This window comes from Dromaius novaehollandiae, chromosome 5 (genome assembly GCF_036370855.1).
Source record: "Dromaius novaehollandiae isolate bDroNov1 chromosome 5, bDroNov1.hap1, whole genome shotgun sequence".
Classification (NCBI taxonomy): Eukaryota; Metazoa; Chordata; class Aves; order Casuariiformes; family Dromaiidae; genus Dromaius; species Dromaius novaehollandiae.
This window is the reverse complement of record NC_088102.1, coordinates 6,343,723-6,356,662: the sequence shown is the minus strand read 5'-3', so window position 1 is coordinate 6,356,662 and position 12,940 is coordinate 6,343,723. Positions and strand designations below refer to the sequence as shown.

At 49.5% G+C, this 12,940-nt stretch overlaps 1 protein-coding gene across 2 annotated transcripts in view; it reads left to right on the top strand.

The window, feature by feature from the left end:
- ARMH4 (armadillo like helical domain containing 4) overlaps positions 1-11,605 on the top strand; it is a 76,367-nt gene extending 64,762 nt beyond the window's left edge. For both annotated transcript variants that reach the window (XM_064511892.1, XM_026100031.2), the window contains exons 6-8: positions 1,547-1,578; positions 6,383-6,517; positions 6,732-11,605. In XM_064511892.1, coding sequence (XP_064367962.1) covers positions 1,547-1,578; positions 6,383-6,517; positions 6,732-6,800 — 236 coding nt within the window. In that variant the 3' untranslated portion in view covers positions 6,801-11,605. The remainder of the gene's footprint in view (positions 1-1,546; positions 1,579-6,382; positions 6,518-6,731) is intronic.
- The last annotated feature ends 1,335 nt before the right edge of the window (positions 11,606-12,940 follow it).

The window sequence follows — 12,940 nt, the reverse complement described above, 5'->3', positions numbered from 1 at the left end:
AAAGGTGATTATTCAACTCACATCGAACTTGTTAAAATGTTTTAGTTTAATTCAGTGATGCTGGCAAGCTCTGAGCTGTCTTATTACTTCCCAACTGCTGCACCTCTCTGTATTTTATCTGAGACATAAAAAAATAATTTATGCACCGCACTGCTGCTGCACCCTACTCACTCACAATAATGTTTGTATTTCAGAAGGATGGCTATAGTGAGGGGTACAGGTATATGTGCCAACAGGCAGGCTCTAATACTGCTAATGAAAGCTGTGAAATGAGCTTCTGGAAGCAGGTACCCTTTGGAAATCAGGTCTCACTCCATAAGGGGTATGTTACATTTGGGATCTAGTGCGTCCTGGGCAAAATGTCTTCCAGGAGGACATTCATGCATCCAGGATTCCTACTAAGCCTGTAGCATCGTCCTTACGGAGAGACTGGGATCCATGACTGCGGCTTAAAATGCAATTGCTGAACCTTGATGAAAACTACCTTTCGCTGTTTTGTCACCTCTTGGCTCTGAGTAGGGCATTCATTAAAACAATAGCTGATATCCCAAATGATGAGCGTTTCGTCTTCCGTGCAATGCAGACGAATCCAGAATTGCCTGTAGAATTAATGAACCAGGCACCCTCTGCTAATCATTTGCAGTTCTTTGAGATTACCTTAATATTTCATCCCAAAGTATATACCATTGAAGACTTTTAATTCTGGAATATCATATTTCATGGGACTTACATTAACTGTTAGGAAACAAGAGTCTCAGTGATGACAGTGTAAACTTACTTGCTTTAGTAATTAAGCACCTCCAGGGCTGTCCCAGTCCTCAGATGTTACCTGGTGGCTTCCCCGAGCTGGCAATGGCTGTGTATGTGCTAATCCTTCCAGAAAAAGGCTTTCAGGAGTCTGGATGGCCATAGCAATGGGCCCGAAAGGGGAGAGCTAATGAGGGCTTTTTGGGTTGAGGGCTGCTGCAGGGCCCTAAGAGCTCGGAGACCCAACACCAGGTCAGCCCGCTGCTGGGTGCTGTGCAGGAGGCGGCGAATAACCTACGTACTCCTGCAGCGAGGTCAGGGCCAGCGGGAAACCAGCCCTGTGCTTGACAGCTAATGGGGAAAATGTCCTTTTTAGGTATCAGTACAGGCTTATGCCTAATAGAGGGAAGAATAACTACGTAGAAGAGGCTGGTAGAAGGAGGTAGTGGTGCTATAACATTGTTTTCTCCCTCTCAGATGTGCCCAGTGTGTGTATGAGAAGTGCTGGTTAAATACCAGCAGCCTGAAACGTTGTTTTTCATCTACCTCTTTTAACCACATCTGAAGGTGTGGATTACACAGGAAAGAACAAGCTCCCTGCTTGCCAAGTTGCTCGAAGAGTTTCTCTTCTCCATTTGCTGCGTTTGCTCTCCTTCATGAATGAGAAGAGAGGGAGTCTAATGAAAAATGTTAGAAGCTTGTCAAGTTAATTAGTGTCTATTTTAATGCTATCATTATCATTTGTCACTAATTAATATAAGTAGCATGATTACAGCTCATATTTTGTCTTATTTTTCAGTGAGAAGCTGGATGGAGAAGCTGAAAGATAAGGTAGGAGGCTCTGTGTTTCTCTCAATCATTTTAAAAGTAAAAACATTTTTACTTTGAGGAATAAACAAACTCTTGCTGGTGCGGTTTATTAGCTCTGCAAAGACAATTGTGAAGGCTTAAAATTTTCTCTGGGAGACAACGAACTAGATGCTGCTGTTGTGTATGTTGGTGTTGAGTATATTGGTGTAAATACGCAGTACATCCCTGATGGGTAACTAAGAGCCGAACCAGAGACAGGGGTGTTTAATAGACTTCTCTGGACTAGTAAAACACCTTCTCTTCAGACCAGCTGAGTTACTTTTTCTATTGCCCTTTAACTTTCCTCCACCCCTTTTCTGTATGTCCGAAGCTTGGTTCTGGGTCCCTCCTGCAGTGTGGGATGAGAGGCTGAGTGCCAGGACACTGCTCCTGAACTAAACCTGTCCTGCCGCCACATCTCAGAGGAGCTGCAAAGTCTTGGAGAGGCAAAGGGCAAGCACAGGAACCCTAAAAAGATATCAGACCCTGGTCTTTTCTCCCTGATGTTGCAAGGTCGTGCTACATGGAATCAGGAGTTACACCAGCAATGGCAGAGACGCTGCCCTAGGGCAAATACGAACATTTCGAAAAGGTTGTGAAACCTTCCAAGTGTTGTGTTGGGGGCAGCAAAGCAATGAAACTAGAAATGGGGTGACAGTAGTGTTTTAAGACACAACATTTTGTGACTCAGCAGGATTTGGAAATTCTTGAGCAGGAACAGAGCTAACACAGGGAAAAACACATGGGATAATGAGTTGGTGGGAAACTCCCACCCTGAAAATGTATCACTAAGCTTGAGCAGACTGTCACCCAACAAACCCAGCCTTCATGTGAGATCTCCACCAAATCTCAGCGGTACCTGTGCCATCAAAGCTGATAAGAGAGAAGGGATCTGGCTATCTGTTTTCCATGGCTGGGGAGTGGAAGGGCTAAGGTGGGTTTCTACCCATCCCTTGCTGAGTTGCTTTTCTGCCTGCAATAGGAAGGAGGCATGTCTAGTACGACCTATGCTCATAGCAGAGCATCTTGGCGTGGGATTCAGCCAGAGCGAACCTTGAGGGGAGAGAGAGTGGTTTTCCTAACGAAGGTAAAAAGCAGACACCCGGAGTGGCTGAGCGCCTGGCGTGGGTGTAGCATGCCCGTGTCTGTGTCACCTGCGAATGCCAGACCCACCCCAGCCTGCACCACACGCTCTCGGGGGCATCAGGCATCTTCTCACTGAAGCCGTAGCTTTTGCTTCTTTCCTCTGGGCATCCCGCGGGCTACCTCTCTCCCTCCGCGCTGCAGAGGTGGGTGCATGTTCCAGGCTCTAGCAGAGCTGCTCTTTAATAGGGACTGAGCTGCTTGCGGGTGGATGGCAGACAGCATTGCAGTGCCCAGCACAAGCACCACTATCACTGGCGATCTGCTGGTGTCCCTCTGAGCTATCTCCCTCCAATGGCAGATCAAACAATCATTTGTTCCATCAGAAAAGCCCAGCAACCTCTTCCTCACCCCCACCCAAATATTAACAAAGGCAAATTGCTCACAAATAAACCTGCCCAGCCCGTTTCCTCCTCTTCCCTGTTAAGTTTATCATGCTCTGTTCATGTGGGCTGTTGGTAGAACCTGGTCATCTCTATTTTACAACCTCCCCGTCTAAACCAGGATCCCAGTCCTGTGCACACGTTACTTCCCCGTCCGTTACTGATCCCCCTGTCAGCTTTGAGGTCCCACATCCCACAAGGAAGGGACAAGGACGTGCCCTGATGTATTCTCTCTGATTTTCAGCTTGCATTCGACATGCAAAGTAATGGGCACGTGGCTCCTCTGGCGCCCTGCACTGCTGCTATCTCCAAGTCCCGAAGAGTAAAGGAGGTGCCGGTCATGAGCTGGGTGTGTTAATGGTGTCCTGAGGATCCAGAAAGAAACTGCTTCTTCCCATGGATTAGGGTTAAAAAGTGGCTGCAGGGCTGTTGGTGAAAAGGGGTCTCCTATCAAGTAGCTGCCAAAGCCCCACAGGCTGGGCTGCAAGGCACAGAGGGGCTGTGGGAATCGGTCCTGGGTTTGGACCACGTTGCAGGCATTTGGGGTACGAATCTGTCCAGCTGTCTGGGGAAGCCTAAAAAAAAAGCATGGGCTGGCCTAGCGTGATAAAGGCTCGCAGACAGGCTGGAGAATTCGCCTTATTAAAAACAGTGATTTCTGATAGGGAAATTCAGTTGGGCAGCAGCTAAGAAGGCACTTCCAAGCTCTCCTCACCGCCTGTGCCAGCAGCAAAATTCCAGAAATAGAAAAACCCCGCCGCTGCACTAATTAGGTGACCCAATTAAGGTACCTTAATTACCTCGAGGAGATACAATCTTATCTCTTGTGTTCTCACTAACCTCCTTTTTCAGGAGCGTGGATGCAGGCAGGCAGCTTCCCTCCAAGCGCGTGCACTGAGCAGGGCTGGCTTCTCTGGAAGGGCATCTGAGCGATCCGGCAAGGTGTAGTTAAATCCCCGAGCCCTCGAGCCTTGGGATCTAGGCATGAAGTTGTCATTATTTGAAAAACAAGCAGGTTTTGAAGGGGGTTGTTAGCGCAAAACAGCCCTTGTTAACATTGTTTCTGTCCTAGATGAAAGCAGTTATTTTTGTGCTCCAGATAAGCATACGAAGCCAGGGCGATGCACACGGAATAGCTTTTTTTCCCACTGAGTGGATCGTGGAAGTAAAGCAATCGCAGTGTAAGCAAGTGTTGAGTTTTGCTGCAGTTTGGGAATGCAGGTGAACAGGATGTGCAGAGGGGAAAGGGTGAAGTTGTACCACCGAAGCGGAGAATGCTGTTTCTGCCACGTGAACGAAGGCAGCACTAATGGGAGAAGGAGCCAGGCCGTACCTGGCTCCTTTACGCCACTGAGTCCCCAGACTGAATTAGGTGAGGATGCTGGAGCAATTTAGCACTTTAAAACTTGGGTTAATTTTCACTTAAAACAGTAAAATATAAAATAATAAGCACTCAGGAATATTTTTCAAAGTATTTTTAATGTTTACAAATTACTATATATTTTTTTTCATTGGTGTTGCAAACTCCTGAGCAATGCAAACATGCGCATCCTAACTACTAAAGAGGAGCTTGTTTGCCTTCGCTTTGCTTCCCTTAAGACCAGCCGAAGGTGTGACTGGTCCCTGCCGTCCTGCTCACGGAAGTGACCCCTTCCCATGCGAAGCAAAACCCTCTGGCTCAAAGATTTTGAGTGCAAAGCCGAAGAGGATCAGCCTGGGCTGGGCAGGGCCAGGGCAAGCTTGCTCTTCTTCCCGCAGTGCGTGGGCACAGGCGGCTTTTGCATTTCAGCTCTTTCAGACACCCAGTTCCAGGTGTTGGAAATAGCTTCCCTTATTCCCATGCGGAGAGGTAGCATCCGTGCCCCGAGCACTTCCTTTCCCATGCCAACGTGTCTCTGCTTGGGGAGCGCGGGAGCTTTGTAACGCTCTTCACTCAAGGTGTATTTAGCAGTTCGGTCATGGTAAGACACGTTTTAGGAATCAGAGCTGGCTGGAAACACGCTGGGTCCCTTTCCAGCCCAGAACCCACCTTCCAAGGCGGAGGACAGCTCAGCTTTGCAGTGCGGCCCTCCTCCGAAAACAGCCCCTCGCCCTTTCCGTGCGCTCCCTCCCTGGTGCCTGGTGCCTGGGCAGCGCAGTGCCGACGAGCGCGCCGTGAGGCTGCGTCAAGACCCAACTCGGCCCCCACCCTGCTAGTTCGGATCTATAGCAAAAAGGGTAACGGCAGCTCTTGGCCAGCGGCTCTCTGCATTGAGCTCTGGTACGCGCAGGCGGACATACGTGCATCTGTGCCTCGATTTATGCTCGTGGTGCCTGGGGAGCTTGTTGTAGCACTCAGCCTACTTTACACAGCATGTAGCAAGGCTCTCTGAGTGTTTACAGGTATTCCCTGTGGCTCGTGGTGGCCTGCCTTTGGCAGTCGAGAGAGGCTTTCCTTTACACTTGCATGCTTATTAACAGACACTTCCCCCCAGCACTTGCAACTCTGCATCAGGATTATTTCCTTTCCTAAACATGGGCAGGCGCTGCGTTGTCTCATCTATCATAAGGACGTACGTGTGAGCGAAGCTAATGGTTTGTGAACAGCTGTGATTTCCAGCTAGGTCCTGGAGTGTGGCTGCTTGGGGGCTGGGAGCACAGTGACTCACTCCAAATCCACCCTCCAATGGCCCTTAAAAACCTCAAGGGTCAGTTCACCTACGGCCCTTGCGGGTGAACCCTGCCAGGGTCTTTCGTTCACATCAATTTTGATTTTAACAGGATGTGGCTCTTCAAAGCTTTGATTTGGAAACCAGGAGGGTTTCGTTTCATGTGTCCTTAAACCTCTGTGACCACAGTGCAGAACACAGCCCAGATTCCTACCTGGACAGGACATCACAAAAAGGGATCGAAGGGGTAGCAAGTTATATTGCTTTCACTGAAACACTGATGTGGGAGCGGATTATTCCCCATATACCACATCCTCAGAAACAGATGCTTCTGGTTACTCCTGGATTAGGGTGCTGAGCCAATCTGAACCAGTCCAGGAATTTCTGTGTAAAATAGAGGTGGATAAAGTGCAGATTTGTTTCAAAGAGTTCCCAGGGGTTTTGTAGGAATCCTGTATATGGGTCTCATCTTTTGCAGGGGTGATAAGGACCCAAACACAATAAGCGTAGAGGAAAGCAGCATAGGGGTATATTGCAGTCCGAGGCTATTAAAGAACGACTCTGAGCGGACAGTTTCGTGAGTGCTGCTGTGCTTGTCTCTTTTCCACGTAGGCAGGATACATGTCGGGAATGCTGGTTCCTGTGGGAGTCGGGATAGCTGGAGCCCTTTTTATCCTGGGAGCACTCTACAGCATTAAGATCATGAATCGCCGAAGGAGAAATGGCTCGAAGAGGCACAAAAGAAAGGTACAACAGCTGTAATGGAAACCCCCAATCTGTTCCTACCCACTCCCCTGCTAACAGTTTTGGTTATGAAGTAAATGCAGTTTAGTTACGGCGAAAGGTTTCCCTGGATTGAAATGCAGTGCGCTTGTGGATCGTAGCGCTGGGGGAGGGAGTCGAATGCTATTCATTTTCTTTTTCCATTTGGATCTCTTTACTGTTTCTTTTCTTCCCCTAGCAGAGGGAATTTAACAGCATGCAGGACCGAGTGATGCTCTTAGCTGACAGCTCTGAAGATGAATTTTGAGTCGAACTGCAGAGCCGTTGTGATATCCAGTGACTTTTCAAGCGAGGGAGGGGGAGAAAAAGGACAACCGAATTTCTGCTGCATTACTGCTCTCAGCCACGCAGAGCCACCGAGCAGTGGCTGGTACCACCCTGGCGAAACGGCATGCTCTATTCTACATGTAACGCGCAGTGATGTTTGTTTTGATACAGTAGTGAGATTTCACATTCGCGCCGGCACCTCATTCAGATCCACAGCACACATTGCTACAGCTGGAGCTGATACATATGGATGATTATTTTCCTATTATCCTGGTATACTCTCTCGGTTCTGGCTGGCAGTAATCGAATCATAATGATAGCTCTCACCTAATTGGCGAATGGAAATCTTTACTATGAATGACTACTGTCCAATTTGTTGATTTTTAAATGTTACATTATCTGAGCTAGAGTTCATTAGTGCTAAAATTAGCTGCTCTGCTTAATTATTGAGTTATACACTTGAACTATATCCCTTGTCAACTGAGAAGTGCCCAAGTGCAGTGTTGTTAATACAGTTTGAAACACATTTCTATACTCTTTTACCCAATTCTCACCTGTTCTTTCCCAAATCCTCCCTCCAGCTGTTTCATGCTTCTTGGAAACATACAGGAATGGCCTCAACACTTGATTCACAACAAAAACCTTAGTCCATTTTCAACCAGCACTGTCTGTTACAGCACAATAAATACCAGTGCACACATACCGATGGATAGTCTTGCATGGATCTCTTAGCTTTTTTTCAGTGTGCGAATAGGTGACAGAAAAGGCAGGTTCAGCTGGCTCCTGTCTGAAGGCACTAGTTACTGGTTCACCTCTTTCACAAGGCTGCGTTCACATAGAGATAAAAGCGAAGCATCTGTCTCCTTTCCCAACTGGTAATTGCATTTTCAGCCACTGAAAGCTTCATGAACAGCAGCACCTTTGAGAGATCTGATGGATGTCAGATCCTGTCTCCATACAACCAAGTGCAGAAAGGTGTTGAAGCCTGCAGAGCTGGTGGCTGTCAGTGTCAAGGGCTTCATGGCTAATAGAGGGATAGTCATAATTCAGCCAGCAGGCACAGCTGGAGTGACATCTGTAAAATGGTCAAGTTGGGGAACATCTGGCCAAAGGGGAAGGGTAACTGAAACCGTAGGACAGACATCTGCACAGGGCTGTGGAGATGAAGCCTTGAAGGTAGGACTAGAGGCGGCATGGGATGAGGGCAACATGTAGCAGATGGAGACAGACAGGGTCTGAGACGTGGCTGTAATCAAGCAGGGGTAATTAGTCACTGTGCACAGGAATGCTGTAAAAATAGCTAGAAAAAAGGGCTGTATTACCTTGTCTCTGTTTCAGACTGTGAAATGACTCTTTAATCTTACATTTATGCAAAGCATACATGTTTCCACAGTGGAAATCACTGTTTTGAGGGAAATCATCCTTCATACAGAAACAGTGGCTGTTGCTGGAGGAGACATGATTAGACAAATAAGGTCAGAGCACACATTTTCTGAGATTAAATCCCTTGAAGTCTTTGAAGAGGTGGAAAGGAGAAGTGTTTGAGGATGGGCACATGCAGGATTTCATTCTTTGTAAAGGTGAAAAAGCCTGGCCCATTACAAAGTATAGATGTACGTGGTGGTGAACAAATGTCTCCTGGGCACACAAATATGTTTGCAAGGTGCAGAGCACATTTAGAAGACCTGTCTGAAAGTCGCATCTCTCTGAGAGGGTCCAGGGTCCCCTCTGGACATTAAATCATCAGATGGGATGTTCAGTTCTAAACAAGCAGTGCTCTTTGGAGCCCAGCTACTTTCCCATAGGCTTTCCCCGCATTTAGTGAGTCACCGGGAGACGGACAGGCAGGACCACCTGTATGCAAAATGCTGCTACTGATGCCAGTCTTCCAGTCTAAGAGCTGTGCTTGGTCCCTCACGTGTTCGTCCCGCCGAGCGTGTGGGAAGCTGGTTGTGGAAGGCAAAATAAAGCCCAGCCCATCAGCATGCTGGGGGGTCTTCATTCCCTAATCCATTTAGGACGGGCTTTCCCAGCCTGCGCTCTGCAATGCTTGCTTGTCTCCCTTTCCATTCCTGAAACTTTGATCATGAGGATTTTGCCTTGCTAAAAGCCATCCCAGATCTCCTAACAGCCACTGACTGGCAACATCTATTTCCACTTGTGATCCTCTGCCCACTCTTAAGTCCAGGTGCCCTTACCCAAAATTAGAAGCTCTTTCTTCTGTAACAGTCATTGGTCTGAGCTAAGAGCAACTTTTCCTTCTGGCCTGGTTGCTCCCTATTTCCTTCTCTTTCCTAAGTCTTTTGGCATTTGGAGGTGGCTGGGAGGTGTTAACAGTCCAGTTTAGCTTTGGTGGCTATCTGGTCCTGGCAGCTGGGGTTTGGGGAACGAGGAAGTCTCTTCCTTTGGGCTCTTTGAGGAGTTGTTCATGGCGAAGGGGTGATGGAGGTTGCGAGGTGGAATGACTTCTCCTCCAGTCCAGCTTGCTTCAGATCACCTCCAGAAGGGACTGGCTTCTAGGTACAGCACCATGCAGGCTGGGAACAAGAATACAGAGGCAACTGCAAGATATTTTTGTGAAGTGTCGCTCTAGTCCGGATAGGGATGCATGGAGAGTTAGCAATGGCACAGGGGGCCTCTCCGCAGGAGGGAGTTTGTCTTTGAGCAGCAGCATTGGCAACTGGGCTGGTGATTCCTCTGCGTGCAGCTATACCCTGCTAGAGAGACCTGAGCGGATGCTGGAAAACAGGAGCTGCCAGAGACAGAGCAGAACAGAGCAGATGTACCAGCAAGAGCCAGACAGCTGGGGAGCAGCAGGGTTTTGCACAGCGACAGCCTGTGAAGGACAGTCTTCTCTTGTTTTCCTGTTAACAGTGATGTGCTCGCGCAGTTTGCGATGCCTGCACGAGTTGCGTTAAGTAACGGGTAAAACACATGGCTCCCAGGCAGCTCCGAGGAGGAGGGATGGCTGAGCCAGGCTGTGTGTCTGTGTCTTTCTCCCTCCCCAACGTAATCACCTTAATATGAAATTAAAGGGAAGGCTGCCTGTCAGCGTGCTGACGCCAGCATTTTGGTGAAACCGCTGGGTGCTGGGTGCCCTGGGCAGTGCGGGTGTCCTTCACGCGGCGAGGACGTGGAGCGGGTGTGCTCTGCTCCAGCAAAGCAGGTGTGTTTGGCCTGATGCTGGCAAAATGGCCATGCAAGAAGTGGAGCTGACAACTAATTGCGATAATATCTCAGTGGTTATACGAGAAGTAGGATGAGATAAACTGGGCAGGCAGGGAAGTTGGAGCTAAGTGAGATGCCCGGCTGAATGGCAGCTCGGTCTTGGCTCTGGAGTCTGTGCTGGAGCCAGCTCGGTGCGCAAGTGCTGTAGAAGGGCTGCCCAAAGGCTTTGCAGGTGGTGCAGCTTCACTCCCAGGCCTGTCTCTGGCTCCGGATGCCGCTCTGCACTGGCATTGCTCCTGGGTTTGTTGTCCTGTTTGGGCCGTGATGCCTTGGTTGGGAAGTACTGGCCAGCAGAAGACTGCTGTTGGCCAACTTTCCGAGCCAAGAGAAGCTGCTCAGCAGCGCAGAGAGACCCCAAGCAATGTCCATTTGATGGGGAATGCTTGCCGGCCCCGGGGACTTTGGAGCAGGGCTCAAATGCCAGCATCTCTCCCTTGTTCAGGAGGGCATGCAGGACGAGGGCCCCAGTGCAGCACATTTGGTGGGAAAACACCAAGTTTACACGTGGGGACATCTACAGAAAGATCTCAGCTGTGTTGCTATCTCCGTACTCAAGTTCGTTGGGCCATCACTGGTCCTGAAGATCCCCCTGTAGCCCATGTGTGAGCAAAATCACCATTTGTGGAGAGATGGGACTCATGGGACAGTGTTTTCCGTGCCTTCAAGCACCAGGAGCTTTAGTGGCTTTTATTTAATAGCTGTTTCTAGCCAGGCACCTGCCCCAGAACCTGGAGGCTCCCCATGTCTTGCACTTCAGCTCTCTGTAGAGTGGAGGCAAGAGGAATGGTCCAAATCAGCCTGAGAGTCCAGTGAAGCTGCTAGGAGCCCTGGGGGCACAGGCAGGGGTTTCTGCAGTGCCCTGGCATCGGTGAACGTTGCTGCAGGTGCGGAAAGCACAAGCATCACTTAGCACTGTCTCTGCTCGGTGCCCGCTCCCGGGCTGGTAGCCTTTGGCTTGGGCCCGTCAAAATATTCTCTGCACAACTGCTGGCGCTGGACGCGTTTGCCGAAATTATCACTTTGCAGGTGGGGGACAGGGAGGTTTCCAGCGGGAGTGGAGGCTGCCGGTCTCTTAAAGATCTGTCGATTTAATCAATAGTGCTGCATTTCTAAAACACACAAGCGAAGCAGCAGTGAACTGCCCCCGGGCCCCGCGTTGGTGTCATTGCTGCGCCAGGGGACGTAGCTGCAACGACCGCGTTGCTGCGGCAGTGACATTCTCAGTGCGGGGCCGCCTGATAGCACAAGCCAAAATTTCTCGCAGGTGTTGCAAAATCGTTCCAGTCCCGATGGGAGGAAGCAGCCGGCCCAATGGGCAGGTCTTGTCGTGCCGAAACGCACCTGCACCGTCCAGCTGCTGATTGTTAAAGGTGTCTCTAACTCCAGATGTTCACCGTGGCGAGGTCTCTTTGGGCTGCAGCTGCTTGCGCGGAGTCACGCTGGCAGCGGGGGGGCTTCCTCGTTTTCTCTGCCCGACGAGACCAACTCGTGCTGTACCTAGGGGATGTAGCACTTTGTTCAATTAAAACAGTGGGAAATAAAAAGCTGTCCATCCTCTCCGGCTCTCCCTGGTTTCTGGCTCACGGAGCTCCCTGGCTCTCCGCAAAGCCACCGCTTCGAAGGCTCGAGCATTGCATTTCTCCGGCCGCGGGCCTGGTGCGGTGTGACGCCGGCTTGGCGGGGCGGTGGGAGCAGTGGGGCGCCCTGGGGCAAGCCGTGGGGCTGGGCACGCGAGACGCCGGGCACGCGGCAGCCGCTGGCTTCCCATGAGATGCCACTGTGTCCCGGCCCCGCTCCAGGCAGCCTCTTGCAATCGCAGCTGGCAAGAGCCATTTGTCCGAGCGCGTGTATTTTCCCTAATGAGAAATGGCTTGCTCGAAACATGAACTTCCTGGGGAGATGGCCGTTTGGGGATGGCACAAACACATTTTTTGCTAATTGGTAGTTGCCAAAAGCAATCTGTGTATTCATGAAGTTGTTTGGCGCATTGCTGACTCTTTCGAAGGACAAAACAGAAACTGCTGAAGGAAGATCAACAAGAAGATACGAGTTTTTTTTTTCCCTCCCCCATGACTTTATTTCCTAAGGAAATGGCTCCGTGATCCCCCGTCCTGGGGCTCAAATGCAACCACGGTCCGTTGCACGGAGCCATTGCGGCACAGCACACACACACCGAATGCCCACGGCTAATACAAGGCTTATACGACCGCTCGGCTCAGCCGGGATGTCCGGGCAGCGGTATTCCCAGGCAGGGCCATGGGAAAGTTGGGAAGAGCATTTTGGCCAGCTCCGTGCCCCGATCAAGCATCTCTGAGGCTCAAAGCGTGATAGAGACCCGCGCAAGCCCTGCAGCGGCTTTGAACCAAAAAAACCCCCCACCCTGCAAGAATGCAACCTCCTAGGGTCCAAACAGGGTCCTCCTAGGGTCCAAACACCCTGTGGACCGGAAAAAACCATCCTGCAAAAATGCAACCTCCTTCATACAAATGGATATTCGGAAATAAATGAAGGATTTCTGCAGGAGAATCAAAACAGCTACAGTTATGCGAGCAAAGCCTCGGGAATTAAATCATTCGCCAGCATTGGGAGGTAATTTAGATTTAGGGCATTGCAGTCAAAATATTGAAATCACTGGTTTAATCACATTTTAAGTCAGGAAGCTGAAAAATTCTTATTCTAAATAATTGATTGAATAATTTTTTTTTTATTTGGGGTTATTTTTGTAAGGCTCATTCCCACTGGTCAATATGCCCTCTAAAACTTATCGATCTGCCTCTGGAGATTGCCTGCCCATGGAGCTGTGCTTTTTCCTTGCCAGAACATATTCTGCACTTACTTAAGCGATTTCAGGCCGTCCAATATAGTTTTTCAAATTATTTCTTTTTTTGCATT